This window comes from Vanessa cardui, chromosome 30 (assembly GCF_905220365.1).
Source record: "Vanessa cardui chromosome 30, ilVanCard2.1, whole genome shotgun sequence".
NCBI lineage: Eukaryota > Metazoa > Arthropoda > Insecta > Lepidoptera > Nymphalidae > Vanessa > Vanessa cardui.
Genome location: NC_061152.1, coordinates 3,349,283 through 3,375,081, shown reverse-complemented (window position 1 = coordinate 3,375,081; position 25,799 = coordinate 3,349,283). Strand labels below are relative to the sequence as shown.

At 37.3% G+C, this 25,799-nt stretch overlaps 1 protein-coding gene and 1 long non-coding RNA gene across 2 annotated transcripts in view; both read left to right on the top strand.

The window, feature by feature from the left end:
- The window catches only part of LOC124542123, a 102,792-nt gene extending 80,348 nt beyond the window's left edge, over positions 1–22,444 (top strand). Inside the window, exons 3-18 of the mRNA XM_047120056.1 lie at positions 737–5,892; positions 6,608–6,737; positions 7,363–7,477; positions 8,002–8,077; positions 8,653–8,796; positions 10,764–10,914; positions 12,806–12,891; positions 13,424–13,582; positions 14,296–14,445; positions 14,971–15,094; positions 16,898–17,006; positions 17,633–17,718; positions 19,486–19,607; positions 20,521–20,592; positions 21,356–21,477; positions 22,318–22,444. Coding sequence (XP_046976012.1) covers positions 737–5,892; positions 6,608–6,737; positions 7,363–7,477; positions 8,002–8,077; positions 8,653–8,796; positions 10,764–10,914; positions 12,806–12,891; positions 13,424–13,582; positions 14,296–14,445; positions 14,971–15,094; positions 16,898–17,006; positions 17,633–17,718; positions 19,486–19,607; positions 20,521–20,592; positions 21,356–21,477; positions 22,318–22,444 — 6,929 coding nt within the window. The remainder of the gene's footprint in view (positions 1–736; positions 5,893–6,607; positions 6,738–7,362; positions 7,478–8,001; positions 8,078–8,652; positions 8,797–10,763; positions 10,915–12,805; positions 12,892–13,423; positions 13,583–14,295; positions 14,446–14,970; positions 15,095–16,897; positions 17,007–17,632; positions 17,719–19,485; positions 19,608–20,520; positions 20,593–21,355; positions 21,478–22,317) is intronic.
- Positions 22,445–23,636: 1,192 nt separating this feature from the next.
- On the top strand, positions 23,637–25,082 carry LOC124542268. Its single transcript, XR_006967315.1, has 2 exons — positions 23,637–23,692; positions 24,693–25,082. It is a non-coding gene; the product is annotated as an uncharacterized LOC124542268 (long non-coding RNA).
- Positions 25,083–25,799: the final 717 nt, after the last annotated feature.

The window sequence follows — 25,799 nt, the reverse complement described above, 5'->3', positions numbered from 1 at the left end:
AAAATTGATCACTTTGATAAAATCAGTGATAATCATTGTATGTGCACTAGGAGTAAGGATAAGCTTATAACGCCAAGTTTCCGACTCCGCAAAGTCAATAAATCCTTCTTGGGGCAAGGTATCCGTTTCTATAATAAAATTCCGCAGAAATTTTTAACTTTGCCGTTTAGTAAATTCAAATCGTTTGTAAAAAATACATTGGTAGAAAAAGCATATTATTCGATACAAGATTTTATAGATGATAAAAAAGCGTGGAGTTCATATGTACCTGTTGACTTCCAAGCAGGATACATTAATTGAAATAATTGTATTCAATTAACATGACGTTGTATTTTTTAAATGTTAAAAAAGAGTAACTACTGAGTTTCTTGCCGGTTCTTCTCGGTAGAATCTACTTTTCGAACCGGTGGTAGCTTCACTTAATTGTAAAATGACGATTAAAAAGTGCTTATAAAAGCCTACTTGAATAAAGTTTATTTTGATTTATTTTGATTTTTCAAACCGGAACACAAAAATACTGAGTACTGTTGTTTGGCGGTAGAATAACTGATGAGTGGGTGTTACCTACCCAGTCGGGCTTGCACAAAGCCCTACCACCAAGTAGGCAATGTATATAAGAAAATAAACACGAAATACATAAATGCTTATTTATACTACGATAAATTATTGACTATTTACCAGTAGTACCATTAAAACTGTTATTATTATTGTTTTAAAGATAACGTTATTGTTTCAGGTACAGCATCGAATTATCGGATCACAACTAAGAAGAAAGTATATGCACAAATACCGGGTTTGAGTTCCGGGGATAGTCACGTACAGTTCAATCCACCAGTGAATCAAACTGCTCCACCGTATTTCGTAGAAGCTAAAGCTCAAATTGCAGATGTACACGATGTTGGTAGTAAAATTAATGACGTATCAATAGGATTTGGTCCACCACACTCAGTATTAACCCCGAAATTGATACCAGATCAGAATACACATAATCAAAGAGGAATTGATGAAATGAAGTCGTTTAGTGTATTGAATCCTTCAGCTAGTGACGCTAAAACTTCTAGTGATGTTATACACGATAGCGGAACTTTGAAAACCTTTGAACAAGAATCAATTACGCTACCACCAATGGTAGCACCGCAAATCCAACAACCGCCAGCGACGATAATTCCTCCGCCTCCAATGTTTTCCAATTTACCACGAAGGGACAGTCAATCATCTGTGGGAAAGTCGGTCCTACCACCGTCCGTTGCTAGGCGGATTTCGGGAAATCAACCAATATTGAAAACTCAAGCTCCTCCAAATGTGATGCATGAAAATATATTTGTTCCGATAATGCCGGCAGAGACAAATGTTGCGTCGAATTTTGGAGTTGTTTCGTCAATGCCCAATTATGGTCAAACGTTTGATCCAACTAGCAATATTGCGACTATGAATACAGCCAATAACAAAGGCGATCAAGTACCCATTGAACGGAATGTTCAGAATTTGCCGCCTATGAATATATCACAGCCATCGATGCCTGTACCAGACTTTGCAAATAACGCAACATTATCAGGCGCTAAGGTCCCATTTAAAGCCGATAGTTCTAAAGAATTGAAGATCACTGAGGATTCCATCATTCCACCACAAAATCCAAAACATATAGATACTTTTGTATCTCCGAGTTTATTTCATCCTCCAGCAGAAGTACCTAATATACCATATAATCCTTTAACACCTGGTTTATCTCAGATCACTTCACCGGAAACTAAAGCGCCTCCAATGTTTTATAATCCGTTACAATCTGATTTTGTTACTTCATTTAAGAAAGATGATAAAGATATTGCAACCGCCCCTCAAAATATTCTTTCTGAACACTTGGGTGGTTTGCAACCTGAACTTCAGAAGCCAATTCAGGAACCACCGAAGCTATCTGGTAACCTGAGCTACAGGATGTCGAAGAAGAAACCACAGTATTATTCTGGACCGATTGAAGGCGTAGGGAGTATAAGCAATAATATAAAACCTATAATCGACCCAGTTGCAGCTAATTCTTTTCAAGGGTCTCTGTTTACTCCGGATCAAAGTTCAGCAAACGCTCAAAATACAATGTACACAGATTATAGTATGAATAGTTTTCAAAAGCACGCGCCATTTGACATTAGTACACCAGCCAGCATGGAAACATATCCGGGTTACAGTCAAATGCACAATGAACAAACACAACCAGATTATAATACAGCTTTTGATTTAAGTAGACAAACAACGGAAAAGCACGAAGAACCACCACAAGAGCCTAGAGGTTTTGGAATTATTGGATCATTGAAATCTAAACTTAGTTCTCTAGATATTAATAAGATCCAAAATACAGTAACAACTTTCTTCGATCCAGCATACAACGCAGTCGATATCAATACAAAACAAGAAATTGATCCATATGGCTATCAAAATATGCCTGGGAGTTATTCCCAGAGCGATAGTGCTACTCTAGAAGTTTTTGTACCAACCATGAATCAAGAGCAAGCTTCATTGAATCCCTATTCATATCAAATGGGACCTACCCAATCAAATAATCAAATGCATCAGTATTATTCAACGCACGATAATTTTGGCAATCAAAATCTACCGCAAACTGATACTAGTTCGAATTACTATGCAGGATGGTACGGTAACTATGATCAGCAACATCCTCAACAAGCAGCACATTTCCAAAGCGGGACAGGTCTTTCACAAGAGGGTTATGTAGAAAATAATCAAAAAACTGATATGGCAACGACTAAAGCTATGGAAGAAATGCAATCGACGTTCAACAATGATGTACCTTCAGTTCAAAAATCGAATTCACACAATCAAGAGCCAATCGCACCAATACCAGACGTTAGTAACGTATCTACAATCTTTGACAATCGACAAACGAGTGGACAAATTGTGCCAGAACACAAAGAAATAAACAAACAAAATATAGATACAGGAAGTTTCAAGCCATTTCAAGTGACTTTGGACTCAACATCAAAAAGTTTCTTTGACAATCCACAGTTAGATCTCCAATCTGATGACAAGACAAGAACAAAACTAAATGAATTTCCCAGCTTATCAAACGATGAAATTACCCAATCCAATAATTCATTAAAATCTATTTTTGATAATACAATGTCACAAGAAAATTCAACAAAAGATAGAACAGATAATTCTCGTGACTATGAATCGGATTTTATTAGTGATGTACCTAAAATATCACAAGTATTTGCCGATCCTTCATCCAAGGGTTTTTTTGACAAAGAAACGTCTATTGTTCTACCATTCGCAATTAAAAAACCAGATGATTTAAAACTAGCAACTAAGGATGAAAGTTCATCAGCTAATGTACAACCAAAAGGTTTAAATCAATCTGAACCAGAAATAAGCAGGATTAAAGATGATGTCCCAAATATTCACAGCCAATTTGGTGTGAGTACTCAAACAGAGACTGCTAAAATTACCGAAGATTTTGTGACGATAAAAAAGCCGGGATTGAAAACTGATTTAAAACCAACCAATATAATAGGGAGTGAAGCGAGTGAAAGTTCTGCTATAATAAGTCAACAAGATACAGCGGATGTGAATGCAACTACATTTACATTATTCGAACAGTCTCCGATTATTCCTCCTGTGCCTTTATTTAATCTTCCGTCTTTATCTTCAATATCTTTACCTGATTCTAACGACGCGAACATAAATGATATTGAAACGAAGTTGGAAAATGTATCATTGTTCGAGAATTCAGGTGCAGGAATAATTCCACAACCAAGCTACAATTTATTTGGAAATATTGGAAGTGGTGAAATCAAACCTGATTTGCAGGAAAATCAAGTTTCTGATTTAAACACTTATGCGTCTTGTGAAGGTAGTGCGCTAGAAGAAAATAAAGTCGATGACCTTACAAAACAGTTAATAGAAAATGTAACAGCTCCGATACAATTAGAGAACCCTGTTTTATATCCTGTGCTACAAGATGATGCTAAAGCGGTAGAATTGACTGATTACTCGAAACCACTAGCTGATATATCTCTCATGGCACAGAATATTTTAGGAAATATGATAATACCACCACCAGCAGACCTCCTTGAGGATATGAGTGCTAATAATCCAATTTTAAATTATCCCTGGCCGATCAACAAGCCTCACGCGTCAGAGACTCAGTTGGATTATGATTATAATTTTCCGTTAGAATCTAATCCTATAGGATTTCTCCAAGACAAATCTTTATTTCTAGAAAATATACCTACAAACGCTTGTGATGAAATAAAAGCCGAATACAAAAATTCCCAAGAGGAAACTGCTGTACTGAGTCATCAAATTAGTCTTCCTTCTGCTCCACCCGAAGAGGATACGAAATCAGACGAAAGCGGCTTAGATGTTCATTCAATAGAACAAGACGCTAAAAAAGACTTCCCTATATTCGAGGAGTATGTTGTGGAACCATCTGAAACTGATGACGATAAAATAGAATACAGAGAACAAAATAGATCTTCAGATGATCCCGTACAAGATGTTGATACGTTTACTAATAGAGTTGAGAGATTCAAAAAAATGGAAAACACTCCCGATTCTAACGATAACACGCAAGAAGTACGCAAGGAAGTGAAAACATTTGATATACCAACATCGACTAGTCCAGCGTTAACTATAGCTTCTTACTTTGATACGGGAAATTATGCAGTTGAAAACCATTACAAAAATTCTATAACATCACCATCAACGATAAGTTCGTTCAATACGAGTTCAACTAATCAAATGCGAATTCCTCCCGGTTTTGAAGATGAATATCGAAGAAGACTCAGTGGTGTTTCATCACAAGATTTATTATCTAGTCTCAATAATCAGATCGCTTACATTCCCGATACGTCCAAAAATGTTCATCTGAATCAAATATTTAACCAAGCAACAGATAACTTAGACGATGAAATAATTTGTGATTCGAAAGTTGAATCTATGGTTGAAAAATTGATAGATGACAGTTCTCCTACTAAAAGCGAAGCAGTACCAATTTCAAATACGATTGAACCTCATCCAGATAATGCTGATGCTGTGGTGGTAGATAAACTTTCAGAAGATACGAAAGTTGAAACATTACCTGAACCTGTCGTAGATAGACCTTCAGAAGAAACAAAAGTTGAATCAGCGCCCGAACCTGTGTTAGATAAATCTTCTGAAGAACCAAAAGTCGAGCCTTTACCTGATCCAATAAACTTCTTCTCATCAAACGTAGAAAGCACAGAAGAATCGGAGGTTTACAGCGATTTCAGCAGACTATCGAGCTACTTTAAGACGCCACCTAAACCAGACCATTCGAAGTCTTTTTTTGAATTGAGCGAGTCCCAAAACCATTACAGGCATAAATCAAACGACGTAACACGCAATACGATTCAAAATAATGTTAATAATTTCTTTAAAAACAAATCCACTGCAAATTCGACAGACATTCCACAAAATCTATCAAATATGGCATTAATTCGCGATTTAACATCACCCAATAACTTAAAACCAAACAACGATATAGTTAAAACAGTTAATTATTTCACAGTTGAATATAATTTTAACCATCCAATCGAAATAAACAAAAGTGAACCAATAAACATTAATAAAAAAGAAGCTACAACGTCACAAAATAACGATACATTGAAAATAGGAGAATCGTCAAAAGATTCGGTTGTTAATTGTAAATATTGTTGTAATGTGATCGAAAGCACAAACATTGTTGATAATACAGGTTATAAAGTTAAACAGACCATGAATACAAATTCTGATAGTAAAAAGGACACGACCAATATGAGTACTAGAAGCGAAAATGTCGTTAAAAAATCTGCAACTGTTAATTTCTGTGAGCAACCGTATCAAGATGGATCCGATGACAAAATCGTTGTCTTGTCTGAGGTACTTGAGGTTTTCTTATCTATAATATAATCTATAGTTATAGGGGCTTCAAGAATCCTATTTTTTGGTATAGGTTATAATCCAGTAATAAAAGTAATATGTGTATTTATGAATATCTTGAAAATTGTTGTCTTAGAATGCTTCAGGTATATTTCATCTTTTCATTTGTCATCTAAATTTTCGAATTTAGAAGTTATATCCTTTATGCATGGTTTACGAGGGGTCAGTGACTGTACCCAGTTTATCGAACCCCGTAACTGTCTACATGACCAAACAGTAAGTCAGTAAGACAGTCAGTAAGTTACAAAAAGGGCTGTGGACTCTATACAACTGACTTACCGGAAATTAATTGAAGTTAGAAATTTAAATGACACTGAGAAGAACCGCAAATAAACTCACTAGTTACTCTTTTTAAACATTCAATATACAATATTATGTCAGTTAAATACATCTATATGTGTATATAGTATATTATGCCTAGAAGTTGACTAGTGTTACCTCCATCATTTTTCATCTGTTGATGAATAATAAATACCCTTTTTACTTTAAATTTTTAAATTTATGTACCATACTAAATATTGTTATTCAGCGGTAGGATAAATGTCTAAAATAATACTTAATATCCTTTTAATATCTTGTCTCCCTTTTAAAGACGACTAACGTGTAAAATACCTCGAACTACCTACATTTCAGATTTTTCCAATTGATTCCACAGAATCGGGCCACATCCGAACACGCTCCGGTTAAGCACCACTGGTTCTATCAAGTGGATTCCGAGGAGAGGTCCTTCTGGAAAGGATTCTCGCTCGTAGACTCCAGGGCTTTAGAGAATGCTTTCAATAGTCGTGAGTGTATATTTGAATATTACCGACTTCAAGGAACCAACAATTTTATTCAAACGTTTGTGAATACGTTGATTGCTTTGTATACTTTCGAAATTGTCATATATTGTAAGGAATATCATCTTTATCAAAAGGCTAGTGATGATAGTCGATATAAAAAGTAGAGCTATAGCCTTGCTTTTCATGATGGAAATACATAGATATGCTTTAGCCTTTTAATCTGATTCCTAAGAATTTAAGAAAATTACCGCACCATTTATTTGACAGTTAAGGCTATAAACTGACTATAAGCTACACGTTAGATCTACATGATGGACGAATTTTTAAAATGATATATTTTCTTTTATTGTTATTTTGCTAATTATTTAAGTTGAGTAAATATCTAGCAAAGGAACCGCAAATTCTTTTCTCAATTTAAATATATTATAAAATTCCAAATACATGTGTGGCTTGTTAATTAATTGCTTTGGTCATCTTGTTCGAAATTTCTTAAGAAGAATAATACACGTTAAATAAAAGTAAATGTGAAAATTTTGCCGCATATACTAACACAATGTAATCTCACATATTTTGCTAATATATGCCAATAAAATGCCAATGTTTGCCAATAATGTACTCCTGTGTGCAGCTGACTTGAATGAGAACACTCTGGTGGCTACCGACGGTGGCCGGTACGACGTGAATGTTATGGGGCGGCTGAAGATAGCCGTCTACTGGGATGACAAACCCACAAACGTTATGAGGTATGATCAGTATGACATATGTCTTGTACGTATAGATAGAAAATTTTGTTTGTTAATAATAATAAAATAAGAGCCGAGATGGCCCAGTAGTTAGAAGCAATTGTCACGACCTGGTAATTGAATCTAGTGGATCCAGGGAAGATTTGCATGGCATATCTAGCCACTAGTTCGAGGCAGTCTTTATATTATTATTATTATTTTTACAACAACAACAAGAGCTTGTAAATTTCCTACTGCTGGGCTAAGGGTCTCCTCTCCCTTTGAGGAGAAGGATCTGTGCATATTCCACCACGCTGCTCCAATGCGGGTTGCTGGAATACACATGTCGCAAAATTTCTATGAAATTAGACACGGGTAGGTGTTAACAAGTTAAGCATATGAATATTCAGTGGTCCTTGCCTGGATTTGAACTGGGATTGAATCATCGGTTAAGATGCACGCGTTCTAACCACTGGGCCATCTCGTCTCGCTGATCACTGATCGAATACTAATGATAATAATGTTGCCAATAATAAAAAATTCAGATGCAGCTGGTTCTACAAAGGCACAACGGACGCTCGATACGTACCGTACGCGGAAACGGTCGCGGAGAAACTCGAGGTGAGAAGCGAATTACTTTTCGAATTCGTGACGTTGTACTAAAGATGTTATGCTCATTGTAAAGATTAGAATTCATTCGGATATGGAATTTAGATCTTAGAACAACTTTGCAGAGCCGCAGTTATCTTTTCCTTCCGTTCTCCCCTATTATTTCTAATATTTATCATCTGATGACTATGATGATGATGGATGACGTGTGAGAATACAAACCATAAGTCAAAGTAAAAGGTCAATATTGCAGCACTTGTTCGAAAATTAAAAACTAGGATATGAAAAGAACCGGTGATAGAAACTCAGCGGGAATATTTTTTACCTTCATATTTTTTTCATCTTTGTCTTCTTACATCGTCCTAGGTGATGTAACCACTTACCGTTACCGAGTTACCGAGTTTCTTCGTCGTAGTTCATGGTTACCTTAATTGCATTATTATGGCAACTGAACCGACATTTAAAACATCAACGCCCTACGATAACACTTGGTTCGAATTAATTATGAAAGATTGTTTTATACCGTAGTCAGTGTCATATTAAGAATAAGAGTTTCCAATGATGGTTTCCGAATTTGTCATCAACAGGAGGAATACATCCACGGGATAACCACTGGCGAATGGCACAGGCGTCTGGTCCTGCCGAACAATGAATTGGTCGTGATGCATGGACCGGCTGTGATGGTCCACTTCCTGCAGAACAGCGCCAACGATGCCTTCAGCTCATCACCCGTGAGTTGCAAGATTTGGCTCATATATTTCGAAATGGATTTCTTTTTATTTGTTAGGACTTTGTAAAAGACTGGCTGGTAGGAATTTTTAGATAGATAACCATAATCAACTAATACCATTAGCATAATCATTGATATTGGCGCCAATATCTCCAATACGTCCAACATTGGAAATAATAATACTAGTAATCTAGTAAAATGCCATCAAGGTTTCTTTTTATTTTTCTGCACATCTACGGCCAGACCTCTTCAAAATAACCGATCTTCTACGAGCAGCTATCGTTCCATCATAAAAAAACGGTTTACGCTATTAATATACATGATTAATTTGCATAATACAAATCCCTTATAACAAAAACAACAGCCTGTAAATTTCCCACTGATGGGCTAAGGGCTCCTCTCTTTGAAGGTTTGGTACATATCCAACACGCTGTTCCAATGCGGGTTGGTGGAATACACAGAATTTTCCATGAAATTGGAAACATGCAGGTTATCTTACGATGTTTTCCTTCACCTCTGAGCACGAGATGAATTATAAACACAAATTAAACTTAACTACGCTGCCATCTCGGTTCCTAATCCCTTAACCTATCCCATATTTACCTGAATTCCTTTCCCTAGTTATTTACCCTTGGCAAGCGCGTGTACCGTAACCCACCCAAGCTAAAAAACCCAGCGGACCAGCCGAGACAGATCGATCACCTGGTCTTCCTCGTCCACGGAGCTGGGGAGTACAGGCATCAGAAACATAAAATTGTTAGTTAATATTGATTTGGTATTAAAGATTTCTTATTCTAGTTAGTTGCTTGATTGGTACTGTGATTGATAGCACACCTTGGGTTGAAACGATCGCCTTCTGGCTGAAATATCTCAAATAGCCAGAAGGCAATCGTTTCATTAAACAAAGACCCGCTGAGTTTCTTTTGCCGATTTTTCTCAGGTCAAGGTATTTTCTCTAAACCGGTGGTAGCGTTTAATTTGACCATCAATAAGTAGGTGTGATGCTTCCATATTGAATAAAGGAATTTTAGTTTGGGTTTTGTCTCACCTTTAAACAATAATATTTGGCGTTATTGTATTCCGTTTTGAAGGGTGAGTGAGCCAGTGTAACAATCACAAGGGTCATAACATTCGAATTCCCAATATTGGTGACGTATTTATCGTGTATATGTAGTCGACTTTACTATTAAGTTGCCTTCCTAATTTTTCTTTGCTTTATTTTTTCTTAAATTTTTTATGGTATTCTATGGTGGTGTATAACCTACCGTTGATGGTGTAGTGATGATTCGTCTTCATCAACATCATAATCATCAATGTAGTTCATATTTTTAAGGGAGAGCAAAAGAGAAATATAATCAATTTCTTTTTGCTCCATATCTCCATTTCTTATGTCCCACTTTTATTTTATTTTTATTTTTATTAGGACAACCAACAGTAGATACAATATCAATAAAAAAAAAAAAAACATTTTAAAATTACCTAGGCAAAAGTTCTACTACTTACAGGTAGGTTTCACCGTGCATTAGCAAATTATACAATGTTATTGAAAATACGAATTAGACATAAGTGTAATATGTTTTTAGAACCAGAAGTAGGAAGTAGGCTAACCTCTAAAACAATTATCTTTAATTTAAAATAACAATCAATCAACCACAAAAGAAAAACACTTAGTCTACAACACAAATAACCATCAATAATCACATTACACAGTAATAATTACATTCGCCATCTCAATGTGTCAACCAAGAATTTCTCGCCATTTTTTTTTTGGAAAGTGAAGTTGTGTTACTTGACGCAGATGTTGCTTGTTTATTCCAATAATATATAATATATATTTTTTAAGTATTATTATATGTATAATGTATGATTAGAATTGCTCACAAATAAAATTCTTTATTTTTCGATTGAACTAAGGGCGACTGTCGTTCATGTGTCATGTCTAAATCTTTTACTTTTTGTTATCCAAAGCAATCGATGATGCGTCCTCGCGTGGTGAGGCGCGGGTTCGTCGAGTCGGAAATCGAGGATACGGAGCCTTCCAGCATCGATCACCTGCTACTTCTCTGCCACGGGGTTGGCTCAGCCTGCGACATGCGCTTCCGACCAGTAGAAGAAGTTGGTGAGTTTGGTGATATATGTATATAGTGGTGCTTGCCTGGGTTTGGACCCGCAATCATCGGTTAAGATGCACGCTTTCTAACCACTAGGCCATCTCAGCTTTAGAGCACTTGTGTTATAGAAAATCAGAAGTAACAACGGTAGAAACATCCAGACCCAAGACAACAAAAAACTAATTAACTTTTACTACATCGACTCGGCCGGGAATCGAACCAGGACTTCAGAGTGGCGTACCTATAAAAACCGGTGTACACACCATGCGACCATGGCAGTTGTTAAACACGTGACAATAATAATAATCAACCCGTTCCGTCTTCAGAAGGTTGTAATCCTGATTGTAAATATACTACAGAATGTCTATACAACGTCCACAGCTTTTTATGATTAGACAATACAAACCGCTATGTCCCTGCGTTTTAAATCTTTTTTTGTATATTATAGATTGGCGGACGAGCATATGGGCCACCTGATGGTGAGTGGTCACCATCACCCATAGACAATGACGCTGTAAAAAATATTAACTATTCCTTACATCGTCAATGCGCCACCAACCTTGGGAACTAAGATGCCATGTCCCTTGTGCCTGTAGTTACTGCTCACTCACCCATCAAACCGGAACACAACAATACTGAGTACTGTTTGGCGGTAGAATAACTGATGAGTGGGTGGTACCTACCCAGGCGGGCTTGCACAAAGCCCTACCACCACCAAGTAGTGCGTCCATGCGTATGACATTTCGTTAAAGGGTTGGCAAAATTTTATCTTGATGAGGAAATTAATGAAATCATCTTAAGCTGACTTATATGTGTCTTAGGATAATCTGCCACCTGTTGACTTCCAGGCAGGACATATTAATTTAAATAATTGTATTAACTAACATGACAGATTTTTTTGAATGTTGAAAAAGAGTAACTACTGAGTTCCTTGCCGGTTCTTCTCGGCAGAATCTATTTTCCGAACCGGTGGTAGCTTCACTTAATTGTTAAATGACGATTCAAAAGTGCTTGTAAAAGCCCACTTGAATAAAGTTTATTTTGATTGATTGATTAATTGATTGATTGGTGTTTGTAAAAACTCGTAATGGTGATGTTTGCTGAAATAACTGATCTTTCTTCTCCTTCCCTTATTTATGATTTCGTTGGAAAAAAATAAATTCCTTAGTCCATGTTTTCCATTAGATGGGAATATTTTGGGGGGACACGTCATACATCACGGACAATCGCTATTTCATACTATCATGACAGCTCAAAAGTGGGACATTGACAATATATTAGTAGTACTGTAAATACTGGAATAAAATCTCTGATATATGATATCGATTGATATAAGCAACTATGTACTAAATTATATGATGATATGAGCGTGCGCGGTATGATTGATACTCCACCATGATCCGTACACCAACTGATGAAATAATGTGAAAATGCTTATGCGACGATACATACGATACGCGCTGCTGTCTACGTGATTCTACGTGATCACTTTGATCGCGTAGACAAAATGATGGTAGGGCGTTTGCAAGCCTGTCTGAGTACACATCACCTACTCATCATATATACTACCGTCAAACAGAAGTATGAGTAATGTTCTGGTCCTATTTGAAGGGTGAGTGACCCAGTGTAATTACAGACACGAGATGTTTGTCATCTTAGTTTTCAAGATGGGTGGCGTATTGGTAATCATTCCTTATAATAGTTCTGATGGTACCAAAGTCAGAAGTGTGATCCCATCATTTTCCTCATCCGCTGACCCAAGTTGCGTTGAGGAATTTCTATGATCACCCGTGTTTGAACCCATAATCTTCTGTTACCATTAACCAATTCCCACTGAACTAATCGGATATTCCACTTAATATGGCAATTGTTTTCTAAATTTTTCATTGTCTTTTTCAGTGGACGATTTCCGAGCTACCAGTCTTCAGCTGATACAGTCGCATTATAAGAATTCGTATGACAGTGGATTGGTGGGCAGAGTTGAGGTGAGTGTATTATCTATACATATAATAAATATGGAGCGTCTTGTACTATTAAAATAACCTCTTTTTATTAAGAGGTTATGTGTGCATGGTACATGGTACAAATTTTTGTCTGTCTGTATGTTTGTTCCGGTTAGACTCTGGAAAGGCTGGATCGATTTGGATAGGACTTTTATTAGTAGATAGTTGATGTAATAAGGAGTAACTTGGGTTACTTATATTTAATAATTATATATAAAATAATAATAAAGTCACGCGCAATGTCCAAATTGTCTGTCCAACTGTAAAAACTACGAACTGAATAATAGTTATGATATTCATCGTGAGGAAACCTGCATGTGTCTAATTTCAAAGAAATTGTGACACATGTGATTCCACCAACCCACATTGGTGCACCGCTTGAAATTAGATGAAGCCTTAGCCCAGCAGTGGGAAATTTATCGGCTGTTGCTGTATATCCATTGTGCCTGTATGGACAGTGATCGACTTGACCAAAATTGTTATCAAGGAATCTCTAATGTTGACATGTCGACAGGTATTACCGATATCCTGGCACTCCAGCCTGCATTCAGGCACGACGGGCGTGGACAGACGCCTGGCGGCCGTCACGCTGGAGAGCATACCGCGCCTCAGGAACTTCACGAACGACACCATACTCGACGTGCTGTTTTACACGAGCCCCGTCTTTTGTCAGGTAGGTTGGTTTGTTTATTTATTGTATCCTAGCGCAAGCCCCCTACCGCTTCGCACGGCTGCAATGCTGATACTAAATATACTATAGAATGTGTTTTTTACGACACTTTAGTAACCTTTAAAATTATCAGTGTTTTTTTTTACTATATTGTCCGCGTATTATATGCATAAACCTTCCTCTCGAATCACTCTGTCTATTAAAAAAACTGCATCAAGATCCGTTGCGTAATTTAAAGATCTAAGCATACATAGTTACAGACAATGGTAAGCGACTATGTTTTATACTGTGTTATGTTAGTAGGAAAAGTTTATGAGTTTTCTCTGTCGCCTTGGGTTGGGTGTTTGTGGTAACTTCGTTCTGATCTTCCATAACACAAGTGCTTCAGCTGCTTACATTGGGATCAGACTAATGTATGTGATGTTTTCAAGTATTTAGATTTTTTATTTATTTATGCTATCGTATTTTTTATTATTGTTTCCATTCATAAGGGATTTATCGATTAATACATTATATAGAGCGAAAACCACTTCGCTCAAAACGGATATCCGTATATATTTAATTTATTTTTTATTTTTAAAATGATTGAGATTAGTCTAACTTTTTTATATAAGCTGTGGTTTCCTGTAATTGAATTCAGCAGGCCTTTTTGTTTTACATATGTTAAGTATGTGTCTTTCCTTAGAAATTCTTGAATAAGTATTTTTTGTTTGCAGACAATAATAAACACGGTCTGCAGCGAGCTGAATCGCATTTACAGACTATTCCGGTCGAGAAACCCAGACTTCAAGGGGGGGGTGTCCTTGGGGGGGCATTCGTTGGGCAGCGTTATCCTCTATGATCTGCTCTGCCATCAGATGCCAAAGGTAAACTGGGTTTTTTATATTTTATTGAACTACTATCAATAGACATAAAACATTTGTTTATTTTATGGTATAGGTTGGCGGACGAGCATATGGGCCACCTGATGGTAACTGGTCACAATCGCCCATAGACAATGAAGCTGTAAGAAATATTAACTATTCCTTACATCGTCAGTGTCAACCTTGGTAACTAAGATGTTATATCCGTTGTGCCTGTAGTTACACTGACTCACTCACCCTTCAAACCTTTGTATCAATACACATGCATAGTACGACACAACTTAGACATAGCATCAGCAAATTCAATAAAACCGATCACTGCCGATTCACACAACCAATAGAAACAGCTCCCTATCGCGCCACTCGACGCTATTCGTCGCTATAGATTCCCGCGTCAGTTCGACCCGAGACAGCGAGTGCGTGTAAAGCGACGCGGCGAATTGACGAATGTATTAGGTCACGTGATATTACAAGTTATTACGTTTGTTGATATTGCCAATAGTTTATATAAGTAATGTATTATTGGAGGGAGTGCCGTTTTCGGAGCGGGAACAGTACGTGACGGGCCCGGCCGGCACCGGCCAGCCCTGCGTCAAGTACCCGAGCCTTGAATTCACGCCGGACGCGATGTACGCCCTCGGAAGTCCCATTGGTGAGCAACCTTCCTTTAATGTTTGGTGATAGGGTTTGGACAAATAGCATGTAGTGACTTCAGGTGGGGGAGGGGTTTGAAAAAGAACATGTGATGACTGGTGACATACTATGGGTTTATTTATTTTTTATTTATTTATTTTTTGGGAAACAAACAATTATAATTACACTTAATAGTAAAAACAAATATAAGAAAAACATAAATCAATCAAGTTTCCACTTAAAATTAATACAAATAAATGACATATTATATTAAAAATAAAAACAAAAACAGAAAGCACAGAACGCAAGTGAAACAGCTATAATTTAACTATATGACGTAAACTAAATTTAAATTCGCTAAGTTTTGAGTTAAATATATCTAATTAGATAGGGTTAGATGGCCGCGTGGTTAGAACGCATCTTAAGCGATGATTGCGGGTTCAACTAAGGCAAGCACTGAATACTCATGTGCTCGAGCTTGGCGGTGATGGAAAATATTGTGAGGAAACCTGCATATGTCTAATTTCAAAAGAACGAGAACGCGAATTGGAACAGCGTGGAGGAATATGTAGCTAACCTTCTCCTTAAAGGCCTCTCCCTTTGAGGAGAAGGTTCGGAACTTAGCCCAGCAGTGGGAAATATACAGACTGTCGTCGTTGTTGTTGTTGTTGATACATGTATCTACAGTCGGGGTAAGAAAAGGTTCGTCACCTTAAGATCTATTTTCGCGTGCTCAGTACGAGCGATAATCTGTTACCGATCGAGAACATATGACACTGACAGACATATTTTGACAATTCAGTAGAAGATATCACATCTATGACTAATTACGCCATTAAAAAGATTTCACTTTGGTATAAAACTAGACGTAGTCCAAAGATGTTGCACTATTTTGAACCAAGTTGCAACTATGTAAGTTTAATGTTATAGGCAGTTGTCAGTTTAGTGCTTTAGTTACAAAAGTTACTAAGAGTTTAAGACTTGATAAAGGAATGAATTTGAAAACTGCCGAAGGTTTTCTTACTCTGACTGTACATTATTGTACATCAGTTCAAAGCAAGCGTTCTGACCGGTCATTCCAGTTTCTATCCGTCGGTATGTTGGTAACGTAGGAATGATCAAGGCAGGTAAAACGACGGGCAGCGACCAGTCTATAATAGGCTATTTGACTGGTTTTTAAAATCCATTTTATATTAATTAGTAGAGGCTTTTTTATTTCTAGTACATATTTGCCGAAAAAATCATATTAAAAATTCCATATTTAAATAGCGCGCGAAATAGCTACTTGGACAATATGGCGCTGCAATGAGGTCGGTGACGTCACTTTGCTGTATTTTAATCTGTGGTACATATAGTAGAAAAGCAAGGTTTAAAAGAAAGTGACTTCATCGTAAGCCCGGCCAATCAGGAGCGTTTTGTGTCACGTGCCAAACGTTTGGAAAAATGCATTTTTATTTATTGATTTTTGAATAAATTAAGTATTATTTTCAAGTTTCGTTAGTAAATAACCATTTTTAAACTCGTAATATACACTGATTACGATAATTCACAATTTATTTTTCGCATTGTCAAATAGCCTATTGTGATTAACTAACATTACAATTGTTGACATGCTTGTAACTTATTTTGTCGAAAGTGTTACCATTAACTGTCTGTAAATTTCCCACTGCTGGGCTGAGGCCTCCCCTTAATTTGATGAGAAGGTTTGGAACATATTCTACCACGCTGTTCCAATCGGTGGATTCAGATGTGGCAGAATTTCGTTGAAATTAGACACTTGCAGACCTTGTTTACCTGTTGACCTTGTTTGTGAACGTTTCAGCGATGTTCAACTGCATACGAGGCGTCGAGACTCTCGGAAAGGACTTTCGTTTCCCGACCTGCAAGAATTTCTTCAACATATTTCATCCCTACGACCCGATCGCTTACAGGTACCCTTAACTACCTTCATTAAATATATACAAATCTATACATATAATAAAATTGGAGTGTCTGTTTGTAATATTAAAATAGCCCTTTTTTACACAATGCATATGTGCATATACCAAAATAACATTATTTACAATTTTTGTCTGTCTATTTGTTCCGGCTAATCTCTGTAACGGCTAAACCGATTTTGACGGGACTTTCACTGATAGATAACTCATATAATAAGGAGTGACTTAGGCTACAATTTTTGTTTTGTTAAATTCAAACGCGTACAAGTCTACGGGCACAGCTTGTATGAATTAAAACTAGTTTTTGTACGAATTTTGATTTAAATGCTAGCAAGAATGCTAGCAACGTTTATATATCGATACTAATATTATAAATGTAAAAGTAACCGCTGAACCGATTTTGATGTTATTTGGTATGAATCGAATTTGAACTCCAAGGCATGACATTAGGCTAGTTTCTTGCCCGACACATGATAACCAACACCCAAAAAACACGAGTGAATACGTGAACGGCAACTATGTATTAGTATATGTGTTTTTATATCCAGTTACTATCAACATCAGCTAAGCTCTGTCGGAGAGCAGAATTGATAGCTGATGTTTTGATGTTTTGGTTGCAGAATTGAACCAATGATCAATCCCGAGCTGAGAGACGTGAAACCGTTCCTCATCCCCCACCACAAGGGGAGGAAACGTATGCACCTAGGTAAGAATTGCCTTTAAGAAGTTTTATTTATTTATTTAAATGCTTTATTGAACACCATGTATATATATGGGACAAAAGACTTCATGCCGGAAGGCAATCTCTGCCAGTCAACTATTAGGCTAATCAGAAAAGCAAAATAAGGCGATGATTAATAAATAAATAACAATATAATACTGTTGGAATAAACAAGCAACATCAGCGTTAAGTCATACAACTTCCCTTTGAAAAAAAATGCCGGAGATTCGTAGTTGACACATTGAGAATTGCAATTATAATTATTACGGTGTAATGTGATTATTGATGGTTATTTGTGTTGTAGACTAAATGTTTTCTATTGTGGTAGATTGATTGTTATTTTAAATTAAAGATAATTGTTTTAGAGGTTAGCCTACTTCCTACTTCCGGTTCTAAAAATACAATATATGGATATACAAATCTAAATAAAAATAAAATATATACATCCATATCATATACAAAATAAATGTTGAAGTATGAGTTTTTAAAAAGAAATATTTTAATTAAATTAAAATTAATGTGTAGGCTTATTTTGATTGAGAATTACAAAAGCGCATTAATAATTTATCATATTGAATATAAAAGTCATTATTAAGAGTCTGTGTGTCATGTGACTAAGAGGGCCCAGTGGTTAGAACGCATGCATCTTAACCGATGATTGCGGGTTCAAACCCAGGCAAGCATTGCTGATTCATGTGCTTAATTTGTCTTTATAATTCATCTCGTGCTCAGCGGTGCAGGAAAACATCGTGAGGAAACCTGCATGTGACAAATTTCATAGAAATTCTGCCACATGTGTATTTCACCAACCCGCATTGGAACAGCGTGGTGGAATATGTTCCAAAGCTTCTCCTTAAAAGGGAGAGGGAGGCCTTTAGCCCAGCAGTGGGAATTTACAGGCTATTGTTGTTGTTGTTGTTGTGTCACGTGACCTTAAACACGAGCAGCCATGTCGTGACGTCACATAGGCAAAAACTATCATTTCGATGTCATCTGGCGCTTTGATAAACAAATCTTCTGGAGTTTTAATGCATAGTATTTGTACATTACGCTCCATAATAGCGATTGTAGTTCACAATTTTCCCAAAAAGCACCAAATATTTACAGCTGTTCACGTTGAATGAATGCCGGTCGTATATACACGACTGTTGTTTTCGTCAATGTGACGTCACCAAAATTACTGACAGCGTTTTTGCGGGAGTAAAAAATGGTTTAAATTTTCATTATAATAAAACCCATAAGAGGAAGTTTGAAAGTGACACCGATAGCCGAGAAGTTATGTGGAAGGTGGCTGTCATGGTATGGGCGTGTAATGCGGAGGAATGAGGAACATAGTGTGAGGAAGGTCTTGAGCGTGAGTTATGTGGAAGGCGGCTGTCATGTTATGGGCGTGTAATGCGGAAGAATGAGGAACACATTGTAAGGAAGGCCTTGAGCATGGATGTGGACGGATATAGAGGTAGAGGACCAAGGAAACGATGGATGGATTGTGTGAAAGACGAAAGAATGTTACTTGTGAGATGACGTCTGACAGAGAAGTATGGAAGGAGAAGACATGTTGCGCCGACCCCGAATAAAATTGGGATAAGGCAGGAGGAAGATATATGGCAATAAAACTTGTTAACGTGACGTCATAATGGCATTTGACCACGCCCCATTTCGATATAATAATGCGTTCTTAAGTTATATAAAAAAATATATCAAAAGTAATTACAGATACTGTATATATGTAACAATATATAATATTTGCAGAGCTGAAAGACACGATGGCGCGCGTCGGGGCGGACATCAAGCAGAAACTGATCGAGTCGATAAGGAACACTTGGTCCAGCATGTGGAAGACGCAGCCTCCCCCAGACCAACACTTGGAGAAGGTGAGGTTCGCACGAGATGAGATGCCACGGCAAAACATGGCGTACTATTTTTTTTTTATGGTATAGGATGGCGGACGAACATATGGGCCACCTGATGGTAAGTGGTCACCATCGCCCATAGACAATGACGCTGTAGGAAATATTAAGTATTCCTTAAATCGTCAATGCGCCACCAACCTTGGAAACTAAAATGTTATGTCCCTTGTGCCTGTAGTTACACTGGCTCACTCAGCCTTCAGACCGGAACACAACAATACCGAGTATTGTTATTTGGCGGTAGAATAACTGACGAGTGGGTGGTACCTACCCAGACGGGCTTGCACAAAGCCCTACCACCAAGTAAACTACAATATTAAATGCTCAAGAAACAGCCTGTAAATTTCCCACTGTTGGGCGAAAGCCTCCTCTCCTTTTTAGGAGAGGATTTGTAACATATTCCACCACGCTGTTCCAATTTAATTGGTGGAATATGGAATAAATTTGTGGCAGAGAGTCGAGATGGCCCTGTGGTTAGAACGCGTGCATCTTAACAGATGATTGCGGGTTGGAACCCAGGCGAGCACCGCTGATTCATGTGCTTAATTTGTCACATGAAGGAAACCTGCATGTGACAAATTTCATAGAAATCCTGCCACATGTGCATTCCACCAACCCGCATTGGAACAGCGCGGTGGAATATGTTCCAAACCTTCTCCTCAAAGGGAGAGGAGGCCTTTAGCCCAGCTGTGGGAATTTACAGGCTGCTGTTGTTGTTGTGGCAGAATTTCTATGAAATTAGACACATGCAAATCAATACTTGAACTCTCTCTAAGAATCTATTTTACGAAAGTCCACCCCTGAGGGTAAAATGGGGGTTGGAAGTTTGTGTGTCATAAGCCATTCAGTTATTAATTCTATGATTATATTGTAAAAGGTTGTCGAAGAGGAAATGGAGAAAGAGGAATTAAACGCGGAGTCCAAGGAAGACACTAACCAAGAGAATATCGTGAGTTTTTCTATATATATATACATATATACATATATACCTATTATATATACATATATACTTGTTGCCAGCGTATTTTTGCGCGTTTAAATTTAACATTTAAGGTTATTATTGTAGCCTATGTTATTCCTTATTATATCAGTTATGTGCCAGTGAAAGTCTCTTCAAAATCTGTCCAGCCGTTCCAGAGTATGTCGGAACAAACATATATACAGACAAAAATTGTGAAATATGCTATTTTGGTATATGTATCGAGTATACATACATATGCATTGTTATTTTAATATTACAAACATAAATTTCAATTTTATTATACATATAGATAACTGTAAAAATATAGATAGATTAGATTATAATCTATCTCGTGCAATTTTAAACTTTTTATAGATTACAATCTACCGAATATTAATACATTGTGAACGGTACACTTATCGTTCGTTTCGTTCGAGACACATTCTTACATAACTTATAATAAGACATATATAATTTCCATAGTTCACAATACTTTGTTGTTTGGTTAGCTAAGAGATAGATTACAATCTACCCAATAATAATACATTGTGAATGGTACACTTATCGTTCGTTTCGTTCGAGACACATTCTTACATAACTTATAATAAGACATATATAATTTCCATAGTTCATAATACTTTGTTGTTTGGTTAGGTTAGAGATAGATTACAATCTACCGAATAATGATACATTGTGAATGGTACACTCATCGTTCGTTTCGTTCGTTCCGTTCATTCGTTCGTTCCGGCAGGTGACGGCGGACATGCTGGGCGAGCTGAACGGCGGGCGGCGCGTGGACTACGTGCTCCAGGAGGCGCCCTTCGAGATGATCAACGAGTACCTGTTCGCGATGAGGAGCCACGTGTGCTACTGGTGCGGTATATATTAAAGTTTCGGGGGAGGGGATGTATTTTTATATTATTTTACGTGGGGGGGGGGGGTCTTTAGTTTTGACACCGCGCACCACACCCTGAGTGAGTGTGAGGGGCCCCAGAGGCACTCCTTGGCGGCGTCTATGGGCCGAGACCTCTCACAAAAGCGTGATGCGTGATGAAAGAAGCCCCGGAGTGGGAGCGGGTAGAGGACGTCGCTGCAGACCCGCTCCGCCGTAGACGATCGGGGAGGAGGAAGGCGCTGCGCGCACCTTCTCCCCCCGCTCCAATAGGCGCCGCAGGGACTAGGGGGGTCACAGTACCCCGGGAAATACCCCCCCCCCCGCCCTAAGTATTGAAGGCCCGCATAGGCGGGTCGACCGTCAGGGCGTCACGGTAGCATGCGTAAGCGATCCCGTGGCGCCCGCCGAAAGACGGAGAGGAACTTTTTCCAGCGAAAAAAAGGGGTCTTTAGTTTTTTTTTTATTTTCTTATGCTATAGGTTTGCGGACGAGCATATGGGCCATCTAATGGTAAGTAGTCACTACCATCCATAGACAATGACGTTGTAAGAAATACTAGCCATTCCTTACATCGCCACTGCGATTTGTGCCTGTAGTTACACTGGCTCACTCACCCTTCAAACCGGAACGCAACAATACCGATTACTGTTGTTTGGTAGAATATCTGATGTGTGGTACTTACGGGCAAGGAGGGGATAATGGCTCCAAACCTTCTCATCAAGAAATTAGCACAGCAGTGGGAAATTTACAGGCTGTTAACTGTACTGTACTGTAATATATAATACACATATAATATACCATATATGCTCACCCCCCAGGGAATCCGAGGATACGATGCTAGTGATGCTCCGGGAGATATACAACGCCATAGGCGTCGCGCCGGACTGCAGCCTCCCCCAACAGACGCTGACCGTGCACAGGAGCAAGACGATACTGGTGAGTTGACTAACTCAGGGGCATCTACTAACTAACTCACTTCATTTACGTAACACTATTTTCACTAGTTTCCCACCCCCTCCCCCCTATGATAGGAAAATATAAGAATAGGTCGATACGCTCCCCCCCCATCATCATCATCATCAGCCCGTGAGGACATAGGCCTCTTCAAATACACGCCACTGTGGTCTTTCTACAGATGCTCGCATCCAGTTCCCCCCCACTCCCAGTATAATATTTATTACCTAAGAATGTAAAGGAAAAATTTAATATACGTTTGGTTTATTACACAAAGTAACATTTTTTCGAAATGTTTATTCGTAATTTCAAAGATTCTAAAGCGATTCGAGCGAATGTCGACAGTGGCGCGGTTTCCCGCTTTTTTTTTCAAATTTTAAATTAAATAAATTTAACTTTGACCATTTTTTTCGATATCGCACTCCCACCTACCCACTCCCATGTCAGGGAACATAAGACATGGCCGACTCCCCCACCGCCAAAATCGAAAAGTCCGCCACATCGATTAATTTTCATAATATCACCTAATCATATAAGAAAAACATACAGCGCTACATCGCTTGTAGGGAATTGACTTCTCGCGACCGAAACGTCGTAAGCGCCGCGACATGTAAGGCACTTACGTGTTTCGTTTAACGACCACGCGATTTGCTTCAGTTTTGTATTGTTTTATGTGCGTCTTAAGTTAAGATGAGCCAGCATCCTATAATCTGTTCTATGTTTTGCTAAGAAGTTTAAGAAACGAATTTTGAGGATAGAAAACATGACTCCTAAGAGCTGCAATTTAATTTTTGCCTATTTGTGTCAATTTATATTAGGCTTCGTGCTAAAGGAGAGTACCGTCAGGAGACCTGCCTGACTAGGAATTTTGATATATATTTGATAAGCAGTACAAAAAGTATGCTTTACAAAATAATGTATAATATTAAAGCGTGGAGCTAATACCCGTTGACTTCCAGGCAGTATATTACATACATATATAATTGTGTTTAACTAACATGACGACATTTTTTAAATGTTGGAAAAGATTAACTACTGAGTTTCTTGCCGGTTCTTCTCAGTAGAATCTACTTTCCGAACCGGTGGTAGCTTCACTAAATTGTTAATTGACGATTCAAAAGTGCTTGAAAAAGCCCACTTGAATAAAGTTTATTTTGATTTTTATTATGTCTTGTGTGAAAAGACTAATAATTTTTATTTTTTCTAAACAGGAAGACAGCGACGTTCCAACACATACAGGTAATATATTTATGTCACAGATAAATAATAATTATATTTTTTGTATTTAAAACTTAAGCAACTGGTCGAAGAGTCGAGATGGCCCAGTGGTTAGAACGCGTGCATCTTAACCGATGATTGCGGGTTCGAACCCAGGCAAGCACCGCTGATTCATGTGCTTAATTTGACTTTATAATTCATCTCGTGCTCAGCGGTGAAAAACATCGTGAGGAAACCTGCATGTGACAAATTTCATAGAAATTCTGCCACATGTATATTCCACCAAAACGCATTGGAACAGCGTGGTGGAATATGTTCCAAATCATCTCAAAGGGAGAGGAGGCCTTTAGCCCAGCGGTGGGAATTTACAGGCTGTTGTTGTTGTTTGTTGTAAGCAACTGGTACACTAGCTATCGCTCGTGGTGCCGCTCGCGTTTTAGTAGTTTATCTTCAAAAGTAACTCATGAAAAAGTAGCCAGTGTTCTTCCTTAAACTTGAAGCTTGCTTTATATAAAATCTCATCAAATTCGGTTCAGCAGTTTAGCCGTGAAAGAGCAATTGATAGAAAATTTTTGTGTTCATGATATTACTATAACTTTAACATATAGTATAATACCTGTGCCCCTGTCTTCGTGCGGGTTTGAATTTAACATAAATGTTATTGTAGTAGCCTAACTTACTCCTTATAACATCATCTGCCAGTGAAATTCGCGTCAAAATCGGTCCAGCTCTTCCAGAGATTCGCCAAATAATGTTCTTTGTTAATGTTATATAGGTAAAGTAAAGTAAAGTAACAGCCTGTACATTTCCCACTGCTGAGATAAGACCTCCTCTTCCATTAAGGAGAGGGTTTGGAACATATTCCACCACGCTGTTCCAATGCGGGTTGGTGGATATATAGGTACCGTGTATAAATACGCATTTAGTAAAAAGCGGTTATGATATGTATTACAAACAGACACTCCATTTTTATTATATGTATAGATATACTTATATATATATGTATTTTTTCTTTTTTCAGACTACCCGTCAACAAGCCGAGGGAGCTTGTGATTCGTTACGAAAACGTTAAAATTTTTAGTTTAATATATCAAAAGACCAAAATAAATAAAAAAAATTGTATATTTTTCATTAAAAGTTATATGAAATAATAATCGCCTTATTTATTGCAATATTAAATATATTTTTAAATGAATTCAATAATTATATTATATATGACATATATTTGTATAAAATATACTGAATTTGAAAAAAAAAACTAAACATATTGTCCGTTAAAAACCACTCTATAAATAATCTTAGTTTAATTATTTAATAATTACAAACAAAGATGGCGTTATCAGTCAAAATTTATCGTAACAATAACATCTGTCAAAATAATAAATATGGCGGTTACATTTCATATTTAAAACACGTTCAAAAACAAACCGTTACTAAGCGAAATTCAATTTTAAACAAAGTTTTATATCTACTGAAAATATATTACAAATAATTCAATATCTTAGATCTTGATTTGTATCTTTATTTATATAATACAACACAATTACACTTAACTCAACTTAGACGTAGCATCAGAAAAATTCGTAAAACCGATCACACCCGAATTGAGTACGCCATCCCAAATTATCAATATTCATTTCTCATGTGAATATGATCTTTACACAAACGTAATAACTTGTAATATCATATGATCTAATATATTCGTCAATTCGACGCGTCGCTTTACACGCACTCGCTGTCTCGGGTCGAACTGACGCGGGAATCTATAGCGACGAATAGCGTCGAGTGGCGCGATAGGGAGCTGTTTCTGTTGGTTGTGTGAATCGGCAGTAATCGGTTTTTTCGTACTATTCTTATATACACTTTATTTTACTTTCAAAGTGATAATAACTGTTTTGTCGACGTTCAAAATGTCGTTTACAAATCCAATGAAAACCACAAATTATCAAATCTCAACTTATGACGTCATCAAAATAAAAAATAAAAATTACTACGATTTCGCTTAGTAACGGTTTATAAAACGTATGAATTGTATTTGGTCATTTTCGTTGTTATTTTTTAATATTTATTTAAGATATAATGTTTAAATGAAATTATTACACAAAAATGAAATAGTTTTGTTTACAAT